General features: G+C 42.5%; 1 protein-coding gene across 3 annotated transcripts in view; it reads right to left on the reverse strand.

The window, feature by feature from the left end:
* Polr3b (RNA polymerase III subunit B) overlaps positions 1 to 24,168 on the reverse strand; it is a 108,271-nt gene that overhangs the window by 9,659 nt on the left and 74,444 nt on the right. For all 3 annotated transcript variants that reach the window (XM_027392506.2, XM_027392507.2, XM_035450816.1), the window contains 5 exons: positions 23,336 to 23,494; positions 21,581 to 21,698; positions 18,034 to 18,176; positions 3,950 to 4,053; positions 3,328 to 3,494 (listed from right to left, as the gene is read on the reverse strand). In XM_027392506.2, the coding sequence (XP_027248307.1) occupies positions 3,328 to 3,494; positions 3,950 to 4,053; positions 18,034 to 18,176; positions 21,581 to 21,698; positions 23,336 to 23,494 (691 nt within the window). The remainder of the gene's footprint in view (positions 1 to 3,327; positions 3,495 to 3,949; positions 4,054 to 18,033; positions 18,177 to 21,580; positions 21,699 to 23,335; positions 23,495 to 24,168) is intronic.

Raw genomic sequence — 24,168 nt, forward strand, 5'->3', positions numbered from 1 at the left:
GCCAGGTACATGCACAGGCCTGTCAACAGTGCATTCCTTAGATTAATTTTCTTTTTGTCTTGAGAAAAGGTCTTACCACATTCCTTAAGCGGGCCTGGAACTTGCTACATGGCCTAGGTTGGTGTCAAACTCGAAATCTTTAGGCCTCACCCTCCTATGTGCTAGGATTATAGGTGTGAACCTTCTTAAAGGAGTCCTCCTCCCTTACTCTCCACCACCACTTCCCTCACTTGACCCTACAGGGTACTCAGCACCTTTGTGTAGTAATCACTACTTGTCTGTTTATTGACTGTCTTCCCATAAGAAGTCAGTTCTTTGTCTCCTTTGCCAAAGTGGCTCCAGTATCTGATCCTGCCTAGCATACATTTAGTATGCTCAATAAATGTTTGCTACATAACTTAGTTCACTAATGAATAACTATAGTAAGAATCTCAAAGTAAGTGAGATAGATACAAAATAAGTGTTCTGATAGAAAAAAAAAAGAAAAAAAAAGAAAAAAAAGAAAGGTCTTGTCTGAGGCAAATAGCCAGGGAATGGATGCCTTCAAAAATCTTTTAACTTCCTCATAGGGAAGGAAGTATTCTCCAGTGCTGTTTAATCATCAACATGCCAGGCACTGTGTCTCTATTGTTGAAGATGTAGAAACAGGCCCAGTGAGCCTACTCAGCTAGGTAAGAACTAGAGAATGGTATGACCAGTATCAAACCTGGTGCAATCTTTGCCTGTCACACCGGCCTATCTGAAAGACAAGTTCACTTTGAGCAAAACATGTTGTCAAGTAGGAAGAGCAAAGGAAACCACCAAGTACAGAAAAGCAGCTGCAGACTTTGGCCCAGATTACCTGGTCCAATTCCAATGTGCCAGTATACAAGCAATGGCTACTGTAGTTACTGAGCCACCACAGGAATTTCAGCACAAAGGGACTCAGGAAGTCACGGTGGAGAGGAAGGCACAGGAGCAAGGGCCATGAGATGACACTACATGACCTTTTCAATTCCGTTTTCTTGTATCAAGGTAGCCAGCCAAGGGTATTTCCAGCTCTAATAGGTTCTTGACTGTAGGTTCTTGGGATGATAACTCAGGGTAGAATTTATGGACCTCTGTCACCCAGTGCTATCCACCATCAACTGTAGAGCTAAGATCAGGACCATGGGTGACAGCAGGGAGGGATGCATCTGCATGTCAGAGGATGGACATCTGAACAGGCTCAACAGTGCTTCTCAAGCTTTGGCATGGAGGTGAATGGCACAGAAATGAAATCTCCATGTGGGTGCCAAGGGAAGCAGTGCAGACTATAGCTGGCCACAGTATACAGGGTGCATCTTACTCTAATCTTTGATTTTTTTATATTTAGGAAGCTGTGCTGAGTGGGTCCTATGGTTTTGCACAATCTCTGGACAATATTATTTCTGAGTAGAAATGAAGGCAATAGGCAATGACTGTTTTTTTTTTTTTTTTTTAAAAATGGATCCCTAATTATTTAACTAAACCATACTTGAGATTTTTTTTTTAACACCTTGAAATGGTTTACCTAAAGAAATCTGTATTGTTACCATCCGGACAAGTCATTTAAAAAGCACACTCTGTATTTTCAGCAGAAATGGAGGTGAGGCATTTTCTTCACTTGTGGAGAATTCTGTGAAGCATTGCAGTAAAGCAGCATGCCCTCACCCATGCTTCAGCTGAGCTGCACCTGTGTTCAAGTGGCTGACAAGGCCAAGGGCAGACCCAGAGGTCTTAGTATATTCATGCACAGTGTGTACCTGCATGAGCACATGTGTGCTGCTTTAGAAGCCCTTGGAGGCCTGAAGGTGTTGGATCCCAAACTTGGGTCCTGTGGAGCAGCAGTTAGTGTTTTTAACTGCTGAGCTATCTCTCCAGCCCCTGGTCCAGGGTTTTAACTGCCACAGGGTATGGAAGCAGCTGATTTGATCATGCATACAGTGTGATCTGAGTTTCAAAACCTCACCATTCACAACTGCATGGACTTATGTCTGTTAAAGACGACAGGCAGACCTTCAGTCTGTCTTGCTCAGTCTCACCTCAGCAGCACAGCTGCCTCCTTATGGACTACCAGCCGGGTTGGCACCTACCAGTTTTTGGGATTTACTCAGTAAGTGTGCTTTCCTTGTACCATACTCTGTAAATGGCAGTTTCTGCCCCTCCATGTCTTACCCGCCCCTCTCACCTTTCCCTCATCTTTATGTCGGCTAGAAATACTAGCTCTTTTTAGCATTTCTCCACCCAGCAGGCATTGCTGGAGCACCTATGCTGTCAGACCCCGTGCTAGGCTCCAGAGACAAAGTAGTAGACCCAGCACAGAAGCCTGATTTCATGGAGGCTGTGTCCTAGCTGGGTGACGGACAACAGTATCATGGAGCATGTCTGGTAGTAATGACTGCCATGGTGTCCCAACATGTCTGGTAGTGATGACTGGAGAACAGTTGGCAGGAGATGGCAGTACTAGGTTGTGGCTTTAATTGGTAATCAGTGGGCAGATGGTGAGACCCAGGCATGAAGTACTTGCTAGGCATGCATGAGGCTCAGGATTCATTCCTCAGCACCACAGAACAAAAACAAAAACCTCAAAGCCAAACCAAACTAGACAATCTGCTTAAACAACCAAGCAGCCTGCCTCCATCAGGCAGTCATTGAGGCCTGCTGAGAAATCTTCTTGTGTTTGCTACTATTCCACATCTAATAACAGACCCAAGTGGTTGACTTTGTGGTTTAATTTGCTTCAATCCCTTCAAAGCCTGGCACACAGTAGGTGTTTAACACACCCGTACTGGAGTGAGTACTGGCCCCAGGCTATGAGACAAAGCACTCAGTCTCTGGTGCTTAGCCAAAGGAAACCGAGCAGTTGAGGAAACACCCACATCATCTGTAGTCACTGCATTCCACAAAAGCAACACAGAAGAAACCCTGCCTTGTTAAATCTAGCGACAGTCTTACCAACACAATGTCTTCCACAATGACTGACCCTCCCTCCCTCCCTTCCTCTCTCCCTCCCTCCCTCCCTCCCTTCTAGTTTTTTTGAGACAGGGTCTCTCTGTGTAGCCCTGGCTGTACTGAACTTGTTCTGAGGACCAGGCTGGCTTCAAACTCAGAGATTCGTCTGCCTCTCCTCCCAAGTGTTGGGTTTAAGGTGTGCACCACCATGCCCAACGCAATGACCATTCTTAAATGTGGCTTTTCTCATTTCAGGTTTGTTAAAACAGTGAACCTTCCTTCCTTCTGACTAAGGAAGTCTCAGAATGTCATACCTTGAAGAACAACTTTCTTACCTGGACCTCTTTTCTTTCCAGTATTCACCAGAACACTCACCCTGTGATGCCCGAAGTGACATAGTCCTTCCCCAGGTAGTTATAACCATGGCGAACGAGGTCTTCACACACATCCTTTACTTTACTCCCTCCAAAGGCCGTGCCATAGTGGAACTTGCCGTCTAACACACCTGCCTTGCCGGCCAGCAACTCAATTAACTTTCCGACCTATGGAATGAGATGGGAACAGACTGGTGAATGCCCCTGTGGCATGGGGTTCTCCTAACCCACTTACCTTTAGCTTACAGCTAGCTTCAACCCCTGCAGTTCCCAAGAGTGATACATTACTAGCATTAACTGGTACCTTGCTGAGGGACCCTGGCCTAGGTGACTAACGTCCCTTAGTGTGTTCCCTAGTTTTCAGATAAGGAAACTCAAGTACAGAGCTAAGCATGTGGCAAGGCCACATGACCTGTGACAGACTCACAGACTACAGAAGTGACTGCTCAAAGAGATATCCGAGCATGCTTAGCACACAGGGTTCTTCTGTAGGACCACAGATGAGAGTGTGCAGCCAGCACAGGGAGTCCATTTATCTGTTGGGGGACTGTCACTACAACTAACTTAACTGCCTGCTTCCTTCCTTCAGAGAAGCACCTCCGAAAAGCCCACAGGTAACTGACCGTCATTCTTGATGGGAAGCCATGTGGGTTCATTATGATGTCGGGACAGATTCCAGAATCACAGAATGGCATGTCTTCTTGAGGGACGATCAGGCCACAAACACCTGGGGACAGGAGATTTTACAGCACTTCAGGCAAATGGGCAAGAGGGGAGAATACAGTACTTAATTGGGATCTTCCCGCTGCTGTGTCCATTCCCACTGTTCTAAAACCCTCCCCACTGTCTCCATCAAGAGTAACAAAACAATTTCCAACAACCCTGGTAGCCAGGCAGTCCAGAGACGACTTTCCTTGCAGAAAAGCCATGGTAGCCTGTGGACTGGCCTGCTGGCAAGACACACAATGGTACTCTCAGGCTGCCTGCCCCTATCCCGGAAGCTTTGCAATCAGCAGTTTCTGCTCCTTGTCAGCTAGGCTATGATCTGCTGGGTTCTACACCCAAACCACAGGAATCCAAATTCTCTGACCACCAAACAAAGAATGACTGAATAAGACTGAATATGCAGATCATGGCTTTAAAAACCTGTGACAAGAAATCCTTGTGCTGGGGCTAGAGAAATGGCTGGGAGGTTAAGAGCACTGGTTGCTCTTCCCAGCATCTGTATGGCAGCTCGCAACTGTCAGCAACTCCAGTTCCAGGGGATCTGACACTTACACATGCAGGCAAAACACCAAATGCATATAAAATAAAAATAAATCATTGAAAAGAAAATGCTAACAGTTGCCCTGCTGGCTGCAGAGATGGCTAGTTGGCCCACCTTGCCAGGCCTTTCCTGGCTGAGCTTAACCTGCCTTAAGGAATTTTAATTCCTATAGCTTACAGCACATTAGAAAAGTGATCTTTGATTGAACTTGTAAAGACCAACAAGAAATGTAAGAGCCAAATCACTCCTAGAGCAAAAGGCTAGACTAAGACATGGAATTCAAAGAATGAAGGCGAGCACAGAGCCTACCAGCTCTGTACTCCACCTACGTTTCTCCAGGTAGCAGCCCTGAGCGTTCCTTAACAGGTTCTGTGCTTTGAGACACTTTGCTGTTAAACAGTTCTCAATCCTTTTGATTTGTTTTTCTTGGGAAGACGAATAGGGACAGAATTTAGGGGCTCAATCACACTCCATATAAGAACTAGAAGACTTGGGGGCTAGAGAGATGGCTCAGTTGTTAAGAGCACTGGCTGCCCTTTCAGAGGACCTGTGTTCAATTCCCAGCACCCGTATGGCAGCTCACACTTGTCTGGACACAGACATACATGGAGACAAAATACCAGTGAACATAAAATAAAGTTTAAAAAATTCAAAAAAGGAAAAGAAAAAAAGAACTGGAAAACATGTATCCAACAGCACAGAATAAGGAAACAGACGCTCTTACTGTAGTAATAAGATACACCTCCTTTCTCTGATGTGTGAACTTAGCAATTTCAGGTCTACTGAAAAAAACTAAAATTTTCATTCCTGTTTTTACCCTACATAATTCAGGTCACATTTAAAAAAACTTATTATTATTGCACTGTTGAAGCTAAAACCTAAGACATGATAAACAAGAACCAAGTTGCAGCACCAGAACCCCAAACTACTTTAAAGGAAAACCTTTTATGACTCGTTTATTATGAAGGACAGTACAGATCTAGCCTGGTGTTGACTCTGCTTCCCAGTGGCTGTAGGAGACTGCACTTTCATCTGAGGAGCCAGATTCTGAGCAGACAGCTCCTTTTGTAGCTGTTTTGGTTGAGAAGGTTTTGTCATATCATGAATGCTTCTCTCTGAGTAACAGAATGGGTTCAGACCCAGCTATGTGCTAGAATTTATGCCAAGCACAGTATGTGACTTTTCCTCCCTTCCAAAATCATATCTTATCCATACTGGACTTATCTGAAAAAAAAAAATCCTAGTGCTCCTGGGACATCTACTTTAAAAGGCATCAAAATGTAAATCTAGGCACCCTGATGATATCACTGTGCAGCAATGAATGACGTGTTGAACATGGCCTCTCCTATAAAGGGTAGGGCCTGTGATGGCTGGTGAGGGTCAGAAAGCCCACCTAGACACAAAGCCAAGGGAAACATGCAGTACTCTTTCATCCAGAACTCATAGGAATTCTGGGGTCAGCTTGGGAGAAGCTGCCATCCACCCTACAAAGCACCAACCAGGAGAAGGTGGGAGGGAGGGACAGGTGGTCCAGAACAGCAGCAGCGTGACAGGCAGGCAGGCAGGCAGGCAGGGACTCAGGAGGGTAGGAAGAGAGAAAACTTGCACTTTGTCTTTGGTCTTTTGTTTAATTGAGCCAGTTCAACCTCATTATGCTGTAAGGTGAAATGTTCATTCCTAAAATCAGAATCTAGTAATTTCCCTCCAAGCCTGATTAATCTTCACTGCAGAGCTTCCTTTTGGGGTGTTCTCTCGTTATCTGCCTTTGCCTGACACTTGTGGAAGAAAGCACACGAGTAATTGTTTTTACTCCATCCTATAGCAGAACTGCTCTGGCTGTGTCTGAACCAAGGGCACCTGTAAGCCAAAAATTAAATCTTCGCTAACTTAAAATTACTCGAGTCCCTGGAACCCTTTTATATGCCAAGACGGTTCCCATAGCAGACAGCCTGTGTTGTTTGTTTTGTGTGAAAGTGAATGATAAAAGACCCATGAAATCGACACAGAAAGCCAGAACAGCAGAGAGAGGCGAGGGCTCTCCATCACTGCGGCTTCTACCCTCTGCTGACTTGCAGAACAATGGGAGCTACACATCCAACTGCAGATCCAACACAGCTGTGCATTTCATTAGATGAAGAGCACTAGTGACACAAGTAAATAATTAACTTATTCTGCTCCGCTGGCTGTGCTTATGAGACCAGTCATAGCTGACAGATTTTAATACACGTTAACACAAAGGGCCCATAATGAGCTTAGAAGTTAAAACAAAATATTTAGACAGAATTTGATGATCTTGAATCTCAAATCAGACGGATGATTTTTGAAGTTTGCATTTTACTTAATCCATCGGGGGAAAGAATGTTCTCACTCTTAGAAACACATTGCCCTTTCTCTTTCCTTCCTTATTTCTCTGGTTAAGAGGTATTCAGGTCTTCACCACACCAGGAAGGGGTCTTTTCTTTTTTTCCAGTGAGAATTTCAACTGTGTCATCAAGGAACACAGGTATAAGAAGTACTAAGAAGTTTTCAAAACTGTGGTCACTTCCCTTGAATACTGGCTTAAAATGCAAATGATGTGCAGTGTGCTCCAGTATGCTAACACCCCCTGGGTCCCTTGAAAGAAGAAGGACTACAAATACAGCATGGCTAATGGGAGCTGTTGGGAAATGATTACTGATTCATACCTTAAAAGCTTACACAGCATTTCAGATTTTAAAATAAAATCTCATCCCTGGCTCATGCTGATGTCTCAGCTCCACTGTTTATAGCACAGCCTTCTGGTAGCAAAATGCAAATACATTTTGCTCAGGAACTTTCATGCACTCACTGGGGGCAACGGGGAACTAGGGCACAGACTGTATCACAGGACCCTTAGCAAACACAAATCAAAGAAGAAAAATAAAAGCTGGGTAAGTTAAGAGCCCTGCCAAGAGAATATTACCCCATCAGCAGCGACACTAATTCCAGGGGTAAAGAAGGAGAACCCAGAGTCCAGGGAAGCTATAGCTGCGTGCTAGTCCACTAAGAGGACCCACACGCCACACTTGGCCAGGCAAGTTGCTATCTTTATTTCTATGACTTCAAGAGCAACCCAGAAATCATGTAAGAAAATAGTTTTATCCAGAGAAAGTCCAATTGGCATCATGAATCATTTGGTTTTCTTAAAATGTATTTCTGATAATTAATATTAATAGCAACTGACCTGCTAGGTTTAGTGGGTTGGATCTGTGTGATGAATACTTGAAATTAAATAGAGAATAGTTAATATATCAGAAAAAAAAATCAGTATGGTAGCTCATCCTACCATTGGGGCAGCAGGAGGATTCTGAGTTCAAGGCGAGCCTGGCTACTCAGCAAGACCCTGTCTCAAAAGCAAACAAACAACGCAAAAGAGAAAAGGAAAAAAAAAAAAAAACCAAAACATTCTAGAGGCATAGCAAGACAAGAAGGCAGATGTTAACTGCAGAAGATTACTCCAATGATCTATTTGAGAGCTATTTCCAAGGTGACTTTATTAATAAATATATACTATGTGACAAGCACTATAAGGAGGTGAGGACACAACTCCGGACAGGCAGGTGCAGTTGACATAAGATTAATCGAGTGACTACTGGATACAATAACCACATTTGCAATGTTTGAATGTTTTAGGTGATGCAGAGCTCATCTGGAAAGAGGGCTACTGAAATCACACTGATTAGAGCCTAATTTGCTGATGTGTTGTTTGGTAGATACTTCACCATGTGGAGGCTATTTTTACTAGTTTCACACTGCTTAGAAGGAAGGAGGAAGTGATCCAATGCCTTTTCTCTAGTTGCACCAATAGGCTGGGCAGTGAAGGAGCAAGCATGACCAATGCCAGGTTCATGATGCTTGTGAACATGGGGCAATGACATCTGTATGTAGAATTTATCTCTCCTAAGACCTCAGCCCAGCAGAGGGAGGACAACAAGGAGTCTGGTGACCTTAATCTGATGCTCTTCTGTTTAATGGATACTACTGGACATTGAGATTTGATTGCGATGGAGGGAGCAGTGGTGAGCCTTGGTAGTTTGGTCTTTATATTGGGAATAATTAGCACCTCCTCCATTAGACAATTGTGTTAAGAACTGATGAACTAATGTCTGAGAGCAGCTTCATGGTCCTTAGAGAAAAGGCTCAATCTAAATACAAGGAATTAATATTATAGAAGAAACCTAATTGCTCTCAGCAGGAAGTATTACAGAGAAGATCAGCTCAGTGAACAGCCAGCCCAGAGTAGCTGTCCCGACTCTGGTAGAGGAGGTTGGAACCTGCACCCTTCAGTCTGCTGTTCTGCCCATTTCACATCATCAAGGCCCTGCCTTCTCATATCCTGAGAGCTACCCAGGGCAAGACAAGAGTGTCCAGTAGGAAACTGCTCACCAGTGATGAATATGGTACTGAATAGGGCCAAAGCATAGCCCAACACTCTCAAGTTTGACTGTTCCCAGTTCAGTAAGAAATGTTTTTAATATACTCATGTATTAAAATACATTCAGAAATATAAATTTCTAAATCAAAATGTGAAGGCTAACACAGATGGTTTACTCCTTTCTTCCCTTTTTTCCAGTTATCAAATTAACCTTTTCTTTTACTCACCACCACCTTAAACCATGCCAAGGGGGAGAGAGGGGAGACAAAAACTGTGGTATCACCTCAGATCTATCACATCACTGCCATATCCTGGCTGATGTAACTTCAATTTCGGCTCTTCCTTACAAGCTAACAGATAAATAATGCATAAGAAAACTTGATTAGCTTTCTTATTAAAACATCACTCTAAATGAGAGGAGGCGCTAGAAGACAATAGGGTCTTTACTCGGCTTTCCCATGAGCAGTTGAATGGTTTGATGTGATAAATTTGCATAGTCTGAGGCACACAAAGGGCTGATTAATTGAAGCCCTTACAATGCTTCTGGAAGCAGCTATTGTAAAACAATAACCATAGGAACTTTACAAAATACACATGTCAAGAACTTAATGAAATGTGTTGAGCCTACACTATTTGGAAACAGAATTGGAGATTTTTATTCTGGGCCATAAAACACTAAACACCCTAATTTCAAAGCTTTAGTTGGGTATTTACTAAAAGGGCAGAGGGCTACAGTGAGCCATAGAAGATCAGAACTTGTTCTTAGAAAACAGGTTAAGTAAAGGCTTCTTACAATAAGGTGTCTATGCGGGCAAATCCAGATTTCAAAGACTAGTCAGTTGTTGGAATTTATTTTTGGACTCAAGTATTAGAAATGCTGGAAAAATGCACCTCTTACCATTACTTTCATCAGTCACCCCCTCTTCCCTCCTACTTAGAAACTTCCATTCAAGCAGTCTGGCAGCCAGGGAGCCAAAGACATCAGTGTGTCTGAAGGTGGCCTGGCAGAGGATTTTAACAAGAAAAGCTGTGAGAGCACAAGGTGCCAGCCATGTCGTTATCTCAGCCAGGCCGAGATCTTCTGATTCACCCAGTTTAGAAAACATATAATGAATGACAGTCTGGCAAAACTTTTTAATTTGTTTAACAAACAAACTTTGCTCTCAGATTTTCTGGCACACACGAATAAACATTTTTCCACTCCTCACAGTCTCTTCATAATACTGTAGAAGGACTTTACATGTTCTGGAGAGTTAAGGACAAAACTTTTCTTTTAAGATATACTCCATCAAAATATTAGTAAGTTAATAGTAGATTACTGAATAAATTTTAGAGGCAAGCAATCTTTCAATGGAACTTATTTGAGCAAGAGTCAAAGATAACTACTCTAGAAAATTTTGTCTACAAATACAACATATACCAATATAGTGAACCACTAAGTGAAAAACTGTGTTTTGATGAGACCAGGCTCTACTTCAAAACAACGGATGGCGTTAGAGCATCCTAACTGGCTATCTGGTCCCAGAGCATGGAGGGGGGCACTAAGGAATGGACGTCATTATCTCAGATTTGCAGTTATTAAAAAGTTCCTGTTTGCCAGGACAAACACTCTTGCTCAAATACAGTTTTTCCTTAGAAACACTGCTTGGCATTGCTTCGGTGCTGTGATCTTCGGGACCTTTGTTGGAGGTGCTAATCCTTTTTCACATGAGAGACTGAGAAACGTTCTTTCAGGAGAGTGATATATTGCTTTTCTCCTCTCCACATCAAAGGAGTCTACTCTTTCCTTGCTCATTGTGAATGGCAGCAACAGAAAGGATATCCAGAAATATAATAATTCTCTTTGCCTGGACACTGAGATGAAACTTAACTCCTTAGGCTAATGTAATCGTTTGCTAAAGAATTAAAAAAAAAGACCAAGAATGAAAGCTAAAAGGCGTTATCAGAGAAAACTCTCAATATGAAAATACTATTTGGCCCCAATTAAAAAATTGGCTTCAGTAAGTTCCCTTTGTGTAGGTTTTATAAAAAGCCAAAGAATCTAATACACTTGTTTCTATTTCAAAACGGAAGACTAGCAGCTCTAGACTTGGTTCCAGTAACGCATCATGTGAACATCTCTTTGTATCTTCATCTAAAAAGCTGATAATGAATTTCATATAAACACAGAACACTTCAGATCCACACCTCTGTTCTATTGGCCTCTTTGGATGGTTGTTACTTATGAACCATGGGAGTCACAGCTTCACTTCCAAGTGAAAAAAAAAATAAAACATGGAAAAGATCAAAACTCCCCCTTAGAACTCAAAACCAAAGGAGACTTTGCTTCTTTTGTAAACATGAAAGCACATTCACCCTTTTCTGTAGAGGAGGCCCTCACTGAACTCTCCAGAGGCCCAGAACTCTCCAGAATCTTCATCAAAAGCTCTTTGGGCCAGCTCTTGCCACAGTCTCACTGATGACATTTATAACAGATCTAGCGATGACTCCAGGAAGTCTGTATGTAGTTCATGAAAAGTCCCTGACTATCATAGTGGACAGACTGAAATTTTATTAGCAACAAAAGGTGCTCGGAGTGTGTTGGCCTGCCTCTGATCTTCAAGTGGTCACCCAAGACTTTCTTCTTCATCAACACTGGCTCTGCCAGCTTAGTCCTGTTTGTTTTGTGAGACAGGGTCTTACTTATGTAACCCTGGCTGTCCTGGAACTTGCTCTGTATACCAGATTAGCCTTGAAATCATAGAGATCCACCAGCTCCTACCCCACAAGTGCTGGGATTAAAGGTGTGTGCCACCACGTCTGGCCTAACCTTGGTTTCTGAGGGTCCAGAGGGTTTTTGCAGGGACTGATGATCGTTCTCCTTCCTACAGTGGTCCTCCTCTTTCCCATCGGTCTTTGCTTATCACACTACTGCTAGGGACACGCTGTGCTGTGGATTCTCTTGTTCTAGTTTATCCACTCATCCCGTCTTCTTCAACCTTCAAGAGTTCTTTCATCATGCACAGCATAGAGCTGCCAATGCTCAACTTCCTGTCCTCAGCTGCTCCATTTAGCTAATTATCCTGTTCCCTTTGAAGTGACTATGCTTGAGCAGGAGACCAACACTCATGTTCTGTGAAACTAGAATCTTCAAGTTGCTGATAACTTCTAGAGAGGGTATTTTAAGAGGTATTTGGTGCAGAAATGTAACCTAATCTCTGCATTATACATGTACTAATAGAATCTCTAACAGCCCTTAAAACCCCAAAATCAAAAATCCACCCAAAACCAAAAAAACCAAATCAAACCAGACAACAAACCAATCAGGTCATCTCTAGAATTGTGCTTCTTCTTGAATATTAAAAGGCAGAGGATAAACACATCAAATCAAAACAGCCTGAAGATTTTCTCCTGGATAAGACCTATGGGTCAGCTTGCAGGCAATGCTGTAACATTTCTAAGCAAGTCTACATTTCAAGAGTGAACGTAAAGCTCCACTAACCACACTGTTCTTACTCCAGGTTGTGTCTGAACCAAAACAAACCAACCACACCAGGAATCATGGTGTGGCAAACACACTCAGAACTCCACACCAGGAATCATGGTGTGACTGATATACCCGGAACTCCACACCAGGAATCATGGTGTGACTGATATACCCGGAACTCCACAAACTCTTGAGATTTCATTATTAAGAGCATAACTGGTGCTAGGGATCATGATCTCCAGTGAATTCTCATTTTACTTGACAATATCTAACTCTCTTAGGTCTCATCCAGGTCCTCTTTAGGCTCTACAACCTGAGTTGTGCTGCTACCATAATCACTGTCCCCAACACTTCCTCCATTCCTTCTTCGGGCCTTAGCTATCACATCTAGCCAGATGATCAGGAGAATGGTCAAAATTGAAGGCTCAGAATTTTTCTTCATTATTTATTTATTTATTTATTTATTTATTTATTTAATTCATGAGACTGAATTTTAATCGGCCAACCTACTAGAGTCTCACCAGATGATCAGTTAAAGAAGGGAGCACAGGCACATTCACAGTGAGTTCATTTTAGCAGGAAGGGGCATCAGAGAAACAGTTTTGGGGAGTGTGTCTTCTGGACAGTTCAAGACAAATTCATATAGAGTGTTTGCTTTGGGGGCAGAGAAACAGTTTTATCTAGGAAAACTAGAGACTTTGAAGAGATGCTCCCCTCAAGGAGACACAGAAAGGATTTGAAAGAAATATGAAGATGCAGTCTCAGGAAAAGGCTGTACTGTTTCTAAGGAGAAATTTCCAGGAGTGTGGCTATTCCAGAGGTAACAACCATGGGGCATCAGAACAGAAAACAGCCACCTTCAGCCAGCTTAATGGAAGAGGCAACACACTTAGAAAATTCTGGGTTCAAATCCTGGTTCTGCAAGCATTAAGCTGTACCTGGCAAACCTCCTCCCTGAGGTTCAAATGCCTCATTCTGTATGGTGGGAATCCCAGCAGTAACCAGAACTGTATAGATAAAAGCATAGAACATACACAAAGTACTTGCAAAGCATCAGCACACCAAAAGTGCCACAGTATAAATTTGGGGACAAACAACATACATGACTCCAAAATTCTATCCCTAGCTCTAACCTCTAGCTCCAGTCTCATACCCACTTGCCTCCTTTCGTTAAGAGTCTAACAGACATCTCAAACTTGAGGCTCAAACTCTTAACACATGCCCTTGTTTAACTCCAAAACATTGTTCCTGCTGATTCTTGCCCATTTTACTGAACAGCAAATTGCCTGCTCAGGCCATTGGCATGCCATGGTTTGGATTTATTTCCCTAAATGATGTGTGGAAAATTTCAACCCCAATGTAACAGTACTGGGCAGTGAGGCCTACTGGAAGGTGTTTAGGGCATGAGGGTGCCACCCCCTGAATGGATTAGCGCTGAGTTCAGAAGCATCCAAGGCTGCAAACTGCATCTTACGCTTTCTCCAGTGTTCCCTTTTGCCCTTTCACTGTCTGCTAAAGATGGCGTAATTAAAAAAGCCCCAATAGATGCGGGACCTTTGGCCTTGGGTTTTCTAGCTTCTAGAACTGTAAGAAACAAATTTCTGTACTTATAAGCTGCCCAGACTATTCTAGGCATAGCAGCACAGATCAGATGAAGTCAAGGAGCTACGGGAGATAGGTCCCTAAAGGTCAATCTAGCCTAATCAATGAATTACAGGTTCATTGAGAAACCCACTCTCAAAAGCAAGCAAACAAACAAATAAACAAATAGATAAAGGTAGAAAGTGAGCAAAGAAACATACTAGATGCCAACTTGAACCTCCACAAACATGTGCACTCATGTGCATATGGCACCTGCATGCATATATACATACAACACACACACCAATACACACAGATGATTACTGTGATGTATAGTTTATGTGAATGAGTAACACTCGATCTACTACATGATAATACTGTCAAAGTCCTCAGAAAAACAATTTTCATGCTAGACTATTCCCAACAAAGCATAGAAGCCTACAGAGGATAGGACATGTTTATGCATACATGACCTCATGAAATTTACTTCCCATGACCCTTTTCTCAATAATTTAAGGAACAACTATTTTACAAGGAGAAGAGGCTAGGTGTGGGGGAGAAGAAAAAGGTAAGCAGCACTGGAGAAGCAGTTTCTGTAAGTCAACAGCTTGGTGTCTGTTACTGACTGTGTCTCCCACATTAGCACTGGTGTCCTGACTCTCAGTATACTTTAGAATGCAGCTGTGTTTAATGGTCACACACCTGTGTCTCCCCACATGAGTGCACTGGCACCCCAACTCTCGGTATACTTCAGAATGCAGCTGTGTTTAGTGGCCACACAACTTCAACCCCAGCATCAGGAAGCAGAGTCAGGAGGATCTCTGTGAGTCTGAGGCCAGCCTAGTCTACATAGTGAGCTTTAGGTCAGCCAAGGCTACATGGTGAGATTGCCTCAAAAGCAAGCAAACAAAACCTTCAAAATCCTCCCCTAAAACAACAACAAAAGAGGTAATGACTGTTGGGTGGAATCACTGAGACGAGTACTAATCTAATATACCTGGTATGGGTGTTTGTGAGGAGGGAAAAATGCAAGGACCTCAGGAAAACCTGTATCTGCTAACACCTTGTTCTTGGATGGCCAGCCTCAAGATAGCAAGAAAATCTAACCACTGCTGTTAGCCTTCCAGATCTGCGGTGCTTGCTGAAGCAGCCTTAGTATACTAATACAGTGTGCACCCAGCCTTCCTGCAAATGGCTGCTCGACACTTAGGAGAATAAGACAGTTTCTGGCTCTGGTCAACTGTTGGTTCATGAACACTATTTTAAAGTGTGTCCTCCCACTTGTTCAACATCAGATGTCTTCCTTAATTGATCCCAACCATATTTTTCGAGTCAGAGTATCTTACAGAACCTGGGGCCTGATTCAGTCAAACTAGCTGGTACAAGCCCCCAGGATCCTCTTGGCCTCTTCCTCCTCCATGCTGACGTTACAGGTGTGCATTGCTGCTCCTGGTATCTGAAGTCATTGTTTGTGTAGCAGGTGCTTTACAAACAGAGTTCTTCCCACTGTTGAAAAGCTCTGCTTCAGAGAACGAATATCGTAGTGTGGAGCAGGAAGAAGGGAGGTTTCTTACGGGAAACCTGTGTGTCCTAAATAGACTACTGATCCCAAGGAAAACTATGCAGAGTCTGGTGATGGTACGGAAGAACAATACAAAGACAAATAGATGATCTCCAGAATTGTAAATAAATGAGAGAAAATTATGACTTCAGAAAAAATTTACTACAGAGGAGCGATACTCGAATGGTGACTTATTTTGTATTGGATACTATCCATATAATTAAACGACTCAAAATTCTGACCGTCAGGGAGCTAGGGCAGGATGTTTAATCTCAAGAGGTGCTAAGTTAGTGGCTCCATCTAGCCACCAAATAATCAATAAGTAACACCTAAAATGAATGAATCTGTCTAAGAATACTTAGGAACATGAAGGTATAAATGGGATGGAGTTGCTTCTGGGGGACACAGTTGGAAGAAAAGCAAGGATTAGCATTTCTTTTAGTATATGGGCCCTCCTTTTCTATTTGCAGCACTGGAAGAACAAGGCTTCAAGAGGGAAATCATCTACCACAGAATTGTATCACCAGCCCAAGTCTCCACTTACAAATACAACAAACTAACCACGTGCATGGGCCACTAAGATGACTCAGGTGGTAAAGGTGCTGGTTGCCCACTCTGATGACCTGAGTTTGAGCCCCAGAACCCTCGTGATAGAGGGAGGGTCTCTTGAAAGCTGTCCCCTAACCTCCACACAAGCACTATTAGACATACACACACACACACACACACACACACACACACACACACACACACACAACACACACACACACACACACACACACAAAAATAACAAAACACTGTGTACTTATTATTTGATAAAAGTCATGTTTACAAGTAAATTTCTATTTATCCAAGCATCCTAGTCTTTCATTATTCAGTTAAAGTGCACGCTACCTATTTTTCTGTTTGGCTGTTTCCTTTTCTGCCTCCTGGCATTTCAATAAATCTGATAAACCGTTAAGACAGGGTTACCAAGGGAATGAGGGCTAATCAAGAGGTTTTCCCTTGGATTAAATGCCATCTGGAAAAAGAAAAGTGGAAAGACAGAGTCCTCACTGAGCAAAAGGTCAGCCACCCCGGGAGAACTTCCTTCAGTTTCACAGAGAAATATGCATGTCAGAGGCCCTAAGAGCAAACAGAGCTCCAAAACTACTAAGCAGACAACTGAGGCAGAGGCTCTGCTGTCATACTAAGTTTGGGAAAACACCACAGCACAGAGTTTCCTGACATTTCACTTAGAGGCCCATGTTTAACGAAGGTTACAGACTGGGATTCAGATCTACAACAGTGCCCTGTCCATGCTTGTGCACAGACTCAGGGTGTTTTGGGGACAGCAGTGCCCTGTCCATGCTTGTGTGCAGACTCAGGGTGTTTCAGGAAAACCTAAGGGCAACCCACCCATCAAAAATTAAAGGTAGTTTCAACCCTCACCTATTTACTCAGATACTCTTACCAAGTACTTACTCAGCGTCTGCTCTAAAAAAGGCTTCATTACGTTTTATGACTGGAAGAACCCCTTTCTGCCAACCTCAGTAAGTTTAGGGAGACCAGTACCTAGTAGATAACCACTGACATGCTTACTAGTCTCTAATTCTTTGTTCACTATAAAATCAGCTTGAGTATGTGCCTTAGTTTGGGTTTCTGTTGCTGTGATGAAACACGATGACCAAAAGCAAGTTGGGGAGGAAAGGATTTATTTGGATTACACTTTAGCATTGTTGTTCATCACTGAAGGAAGTCAGGACAGGAACTCAAGCAGAGCAGGAACCTGGAGGCAGGAGCTGATACAGAGGCCATGGAGGGGTGCTACTTACTGGCTTGCTCATCATGGCTTGCTCAGTCTGCTTTCTTATAGAATCCAGGACCGCATGCCCAGGGATAGAACCACCACCCACCATGGGCTGGGCACACCCCATAAATCACTAATTCAGAAAATGTCTCATAGCCAGATCTTATGGGGGCATTTTCTTAATTGAGGTTCTCTCCTATCAGATGACTTTAGCTTGTGTCAAGTTGACATCAAATTAGCCAGGACAATAATGTGACATATGTAGGTTGATGCAGAATGGGATGTTCTGCTATGGTGTGAATTCGTGTAAGGAATACTGACATTTTCTAGCCTGTCAATTCTGTTCTGTCTACATAGTAAGTAAGATGAGAATAATCAAAACTGTTAATAAAGGGATATTCAGTTCTGAGGGACCTTCTAGAACTGAAATTCTGTGACAACAGAATGCGGTGCCTTTCATAAGATAATCACAATTACTTCATATGCACTTCAAAGGGCATAGTATCAATTTATAATTCTGGGCATGAATGAAATGAAAATGAAATAAATGATCAGATAAACACCTTTACCATACATACATACCTCCAAATGTCACTAATGTATTGACAGGTGACTCTGAGAGCCAAAAGTAAAAACTGGGTGTTAGTTACCTTTTTGTCCATGACGACTGCTGAACTTGTCTCCGATCTCTGGACGCCGCGTCTGTCTCAGCAGCATTTTGATGAGGAAGGCATCCTCAGCATTGGAAGAGATCATCACTTTCTCAATGTAGGAATCTGTTGCACCTTTGTACCTGATGTGACAACAAAGTCTCTAAAATAGCTTCTAAAGCCCTTTGTCAATCTGTCACCCTTATATCTCTTCAATCCTACCACAAAATATTTTGATATTCTCCTCTCATGCTCTGAAAAGTTACTCTTATTTTTAACATTAAACTTTTGTTCTCCTTTGATAGTGTTATACATGTATGACGATCTCACAGTTATTCCTATATTACAGACAACACTAACAGATGCTCTGAGACTTTATACTTGTCTCATGCGCAGAGCGCAGCTTCCAGGGAAGAGTATCAGATTCAGCTTTGAGTGCCTGATCACTTTTCCAACAGTCCTTCATCGTACTGACCATTTACACTGGTACTGTCTCCCACACAGCCTGCCTCGTGTATTTTTTACACAACAGACATTGTGAGCAGTCCACCAAAAGTCAGATCCCCGGAGTATGGACACACAGCCATTAAAGGATGGAGTTCCTGCACAAAAGCAGCTTGCTTCCAGTAAGAAAGAGGGAGAATGGTCAATCTGTGTTAAGGGAACCAGAAGTCCAGGGAGCTATCAACTGCTGGAGCCTAGGATGACAATGATGGTAGACAGAGGTGATTCTAGAGGTGAGACCTGCTCAGGCAGAGGGAGTGGCCTAAGCCAATGTGAGTGGCCCCAAAGTGAACAGTATGCTTTGAAGAAACAATTTTCTAGAAATGCAGACTAGTGTGTATATAAGGCAAAGCCAAGAGGCACACTAAGAAACCCTCCCCATAGGCAACCCTGTCATTTAGAATTTTATTCTATTTTCTCAAAAGAGTCACAGAGCCAGATGAAAAGTTCAGAAAAAAAAAAAAATTACTTGGGTACTCCACAGGCTAACATATAGCATGAAGGGGTAGAGAGCAAACAGCTTGGGTAACTAGATAACAATAAGTAACAGCCCAGGCAGAAGTAGAACCCAATGACCTCAGAAGTGAGTGTATTGTATGTATGTGAGTGTGTACATGTGTGAGTGTGTTAAGTGTATGTGTGTATGTGTGAATGTATGTGTATGGGAAAGTGGGTGTGTGTCTCTGAGTGTGTGTATGTGAGTGAGTACATGCAATAGAACACACAATAGGAGTTATTGAAATGGCTCCTGTGGCAGGAGAAAGGAAAGCACAGGGTTTGTACTGTCAGTGACTGGCTAGACTGTGGTGTCTATCACCACCAAAAGAGATTAGGAAAAGCCAGTTTTAGGCTAGGGAGGAAGATGGTTTGGCCTAGGTTTGGCTCAGGTGCTATATGGAGCCAGCAACAGGCAGATGTCCTTCTGAGAGACATCAATAAAGAGCCAGGGAGTGAGGGTTAGGTTTCTTCAAGTTGGGAAACAGATCCAGAAAAGGGACAATGTTGCTAGCAGGCCACACTGGAGAAGAAGTTGTGAGTGAGTATAACTAGCAGGAGGGTTAGGTGGAGACAGTGCTAAACATGAAATCAAGGGGAAAGGTCTTACAGTGGTACAAATGTTTTAGAAAGATCAGTGCAAGCTACACACTAGGTATACTGGGTGAATTGGAAACAAAGGCTTAGATACAAGACTGGAACAGAAAATGTTACTGACTGGCAAATCTGCCCAACTCTGGGTTTCCTTAGTTGTCTATTTCTCTTCCTGCACTAGGTTGTGAGTTCCAAAGGGCACAGATGACACTGGCTAGCTCATTGCTGTCTTGGTAACTAGAATACCTCCTTGAGCACTATTAACAGTGCTCAAAAAATACTCCTTTACTGAAAAGAAGCCAGGCTGTCTTTGACTACCTACTCTAGAGCTGTTTCAATGGAATAGAGAGACAGGAATTTGGGAGTGGGGAAGAGAAGCAGGAACAGGGGTGACTCAGAAAAGAAAGAGAAATGTAAGGGAAACTAGCAAGGAATGAACCCCAAGTAGAGACCAGCTTTCTTCTAAGGTGATAAAAACATCTAAGTACATTTTCTATGTTGTAAAGAAATTGATTTTAAAAACAGGTGGATAATATGGAAAGACAAGACAAAACAGCAAAGTAAGGGCTCTTGAAGAATGAACAAAATGAAGGTAAGGAGAAGGGAAGTGAAGTCTTGAACATCTGTCTCCTTTAGGTGAGACAGAACTGATGGGGGATGTTCTTCTGTATATGTTTCTCTTATTGGTTGATGAATAAAACACTAATTGACCAGGTCCAGGCAGGAAGATAGGTGGGGCTACCAGAAGAGAGAATTCTGAGGGAGGAGGCAGGGAGAAGCCTCAAAGAGATGTCATGCTGCCCAGTGAGTAACATGCAGGATTACAGGTAAGCCACAGCTTCGTTGTAATGCATAGATTAATAGAAATGGGATAGTAATTAAGACAGAGCTAGCCAATAAGAAGCCTAAGTCATCAGCCAACAGTTTCTTAATTAATATAGCATCTGTGTGCTTATTTGGGGCTGATGGGTGGCAGGATCTGGCCAGACAGAAACCTCCATCTTCACAGAACAAATCCACCCCGGAGGGATGTGGTACCAGGGACCCATTCCCAAGCAAGCTGTATGCTCTCCTATCCCATAAACAAGTTCATGGTTCTCCCACACTGCTACATTTAGCACAGGTCTCACGATGCCAGACTGTGTATTCAAGTCCCACCTCTGCCATGTATACCCAGGTGACCTTGTGATATCACCCATGTTCTCCTTGCTTCCATTCCCACACCATCAGATCCTAGGAGAACATGTCACAGGATGGGAGGACTAACTAAGCTCTCACATGTAGGATGCCCAGAAAACTGACCAGTACAGTAGGCAGCTATCATCATGGCAGCAATGGCACTTCTCTTTCAAAGTCTTTGCCAATCTCTGTTCTATACTGCCCACCTCCCACCCCTGAGCTGAGAAGAAATTTAGAGATTAACAAAATTAACCTTTTCATCATAGAGAAAACAAAAAGGATTTAAATGTTTCCCCAGGTGAGACAATATACAACTAGAACTAATCTTAGAAACAGCTCAATTCTAGTACATTGGTGATGTTATGATGTGGCTTAAGTTTCATCTTTTTCTAGAGCACAACTCTGGTTGTATCACTCTGCAGAATGAATTGCAAACTCTCCCATATGTTAGCAATAGCAAGCTATACTAATTCTCTAAACCTGGGCCTTTTATACCTAGTGTTCTTGATGTTTCTTCTGTTTGAAACTCCAGTCTATATGGCTTATTCCTCTTGCCAGGCTATATGAACTGCATGACTCCATGCTTTAGTTTATCTTTCATGACATACTGTTTTCATATAAGAAAAGATATCCAAAATTGGTGTTTCTAGTTCTTCCTTTTTATAAGGATCATATAACTTATACATGATACATAATCATATATGACATTCACTTTCCCCCATCCATTCTTTTTGCAAACATCTGTAGGTTTCATCAAGGCATAAGCAATACGCACGTGATAGGGACATCTTTGTACTGTGGTTGCTGTGGCACATTACTTCCTTCCAGAGGAATCTGAGTCACTGTGGGCATGGACTTGTTTACAAGTACTTGTTTGTTTTCTACTTTCTCACCTAAGAAAAAGAAAAGAGTCTTAAACAGATCATTATCATTTATGTGGAATGCAAGATTTCCGGGCACAAAACTATGGTCAGACTTGGTTTATGAAATCCAGATACAGAAGAAAGACATAGGCCATCCCAATGGGAAGTAAAGTTCAACAGGTTTCAGCAATAAGTTTGTAAGAGAAAAAATTCAGATGGAAATCACAATGTGATTAATTAGATACTGACTCTGAACTACAATCCCACTTCTGACACCAGATATAATGGAAAATTACCAATACGGAGTCAGGTAGAAATATAAGGGTATTTAATAGGGAAAAGCCTTACAGAGCAACCTAGCCAGCCGGTGTGGCAGCAGTCTGTACCGCAAGTACAAAAGAGAAACCAAAAGAGAAAACGCAGTCCCCTGAAAGTCTCACTCTACGTCACCCTGACCACACCCTCGAAAGCGTGGTCAGGCACACCTGTAGACAGCCCCTAAGTAGGCGTGGCTACAGCTTCCCCTACAACATATCAGTGAAACCCACTTCCATCAATAAGAAACTGACTTAAAAGACTGGAAAACAGGGGAACACCATCCCAGTCAACTGCAAATTTGCATATCTTTTGGTATCAGAATAGATTAGGAGCACTTGCTATCTGTAGACATTTCAATCAGAACCAAGTTACCATCAGTTTACCTTGGAAAGGAAGAAGAAACATCTCTGGTTTTGCTATTTCCATTCTAAGATCAGCTAGTTAAATAACTATCATCACACTTATTTTCAAAGCCACAGTGATCAGTGTTAATTAACACTTCACTGAAACTTCCAGGAAACAAAGGTAGACAGACTGAAGGGAACTAACACCTGTGTGGCTTGGGGGTAATCATAGCTCTCTACAGGACTGTCCACCCAGGGCTCAGCAATGACTAGGTTTTGTGGGAGGTGACTGTCCCTGTGTTCTGCATAGCCCTGCTATGCTCTCTTCCTTTCAGATAACCAAACTAATGAACGCTCGCATAGGTTTTGATCCTACTTTTCCATCTTTTCAGCAGACACTTCTCACCCATCTGCAGACATCAGCTCATTTCCTTAGAGACTCCACAGATCTTCCACACTGGGGCAAATTCTCTTGTCACACAATGGTCTCATAGTTATCTCTATGATTCCTTACACTAGATGTAACCTGACCTGCTTGTGTGTGATCCAATGATCAATGTCAGCCTTCTATAACAGCCTGTAGAACCTAAGGCAAGGGCTGTGTGCTATACAAGCAAATTCATTACACATTTGCAATTATAATGAAGTCATTTCTTTTAGGGAAAGAACAGTCCAAAGTCAGACCATAAGCAAAATGAATAATTAAGAAATACCAGCTAGATACAGAGACAAGACCTTATTCAAAACAGTGTTTCAAGTTTGGCTTTTCTGAATTTAAGATTATGCCAAAATACATTTTTGCTATGGGAAAGCATACATAATGCACAGAAAAAACAGATTGGAAGGAAACTCATTGACAATAATCACATTAGCTGAATCTAGATGGGAGCATTACACATTAGTTCTTCCTGCCCCAGTTACCAACAATTCAGAAATACTGTTAAATAACTCCCAAATTTCAAAAAGTATACACTGAAAATCATTATTTTTTTTAAGCATTTTTACCTGGAGAACAAATGCCATCTGCATCTAAAATTTCATGTCGCCAGATGGGTTTTCTGGTAGCAGCATCCAACATGGGACCCATCACCTTATCAAAGGTCTGATTGGTGTATCGTTTCAATGTGCACTTAGCATTTTTATATACAAGACAACGCCCAAAACCTGAAAAGAAACCCAAATGGATCAGAATCCCCAGTAATACGAGACTACGACAGTGTTCAATAAGTTGCTCCCTCACACTTCCAAAAACAAAATGGAAAACCAAACCTCAAACTACGTTACTGTTGCTAACTCTGAAACTGGCAAAACCCAAGGAACAACACAAAGACTGGCTCATCCTTCTCTGCCAACCATCTGCATAAACTCTGTGATTTCTACTCCCACTTTCCAGCATGCAATCCACTAGATCATGTTGGAGGAAGGCAACACAATGCCACAAAACACCAGAATTTCAAAGGGCTTTAGCAATCACCTTTACCATCTGTTTCTTTTACAGGTACTCTCAGTGAGGGCCAGAAAATTAACAGCCACAATCACTCAGGAAGTTGGTAGCACACCTGAAAACTGACCAAGCCCACCAACTCTCAAGCCTGGATGCTCGGCATAAACCCTCTGTGTATAATTTCTGCTAAGCCTCCCTGAAAGGTTTTCCTTTCTTGGATTCTGGCATTTATGGTTAGATCTAAGCAAGAAAACAAAATAATACTTATTTTCGAAGGAAACACTGGCTCCTTGCCTCACCTCTTTTAAATGTGAAGGTGACTGTGGGATGAAAAAATGTAAGGGACATAAGAGTCATTTGTAAGTCTCTGGGTGGTTCTCATCATCCTGGCTCC

Source organism: Cricetulus griseus (assembly GCF_003668045.3).
Source record: "Cricetulus griseus strain 17A/GY chromosome 1 unlocalized genomic scaffold, alternate assembly CriGri-PICRH-1.0 chr1_0, whole genome shotgun sequence".
Taxonomy (NCBI): Eukaryota; Metazoa; Chordata; class Mammalia; order Rodentia; family Cricetidae; genus Cricetulus; species Cricetulus griseus.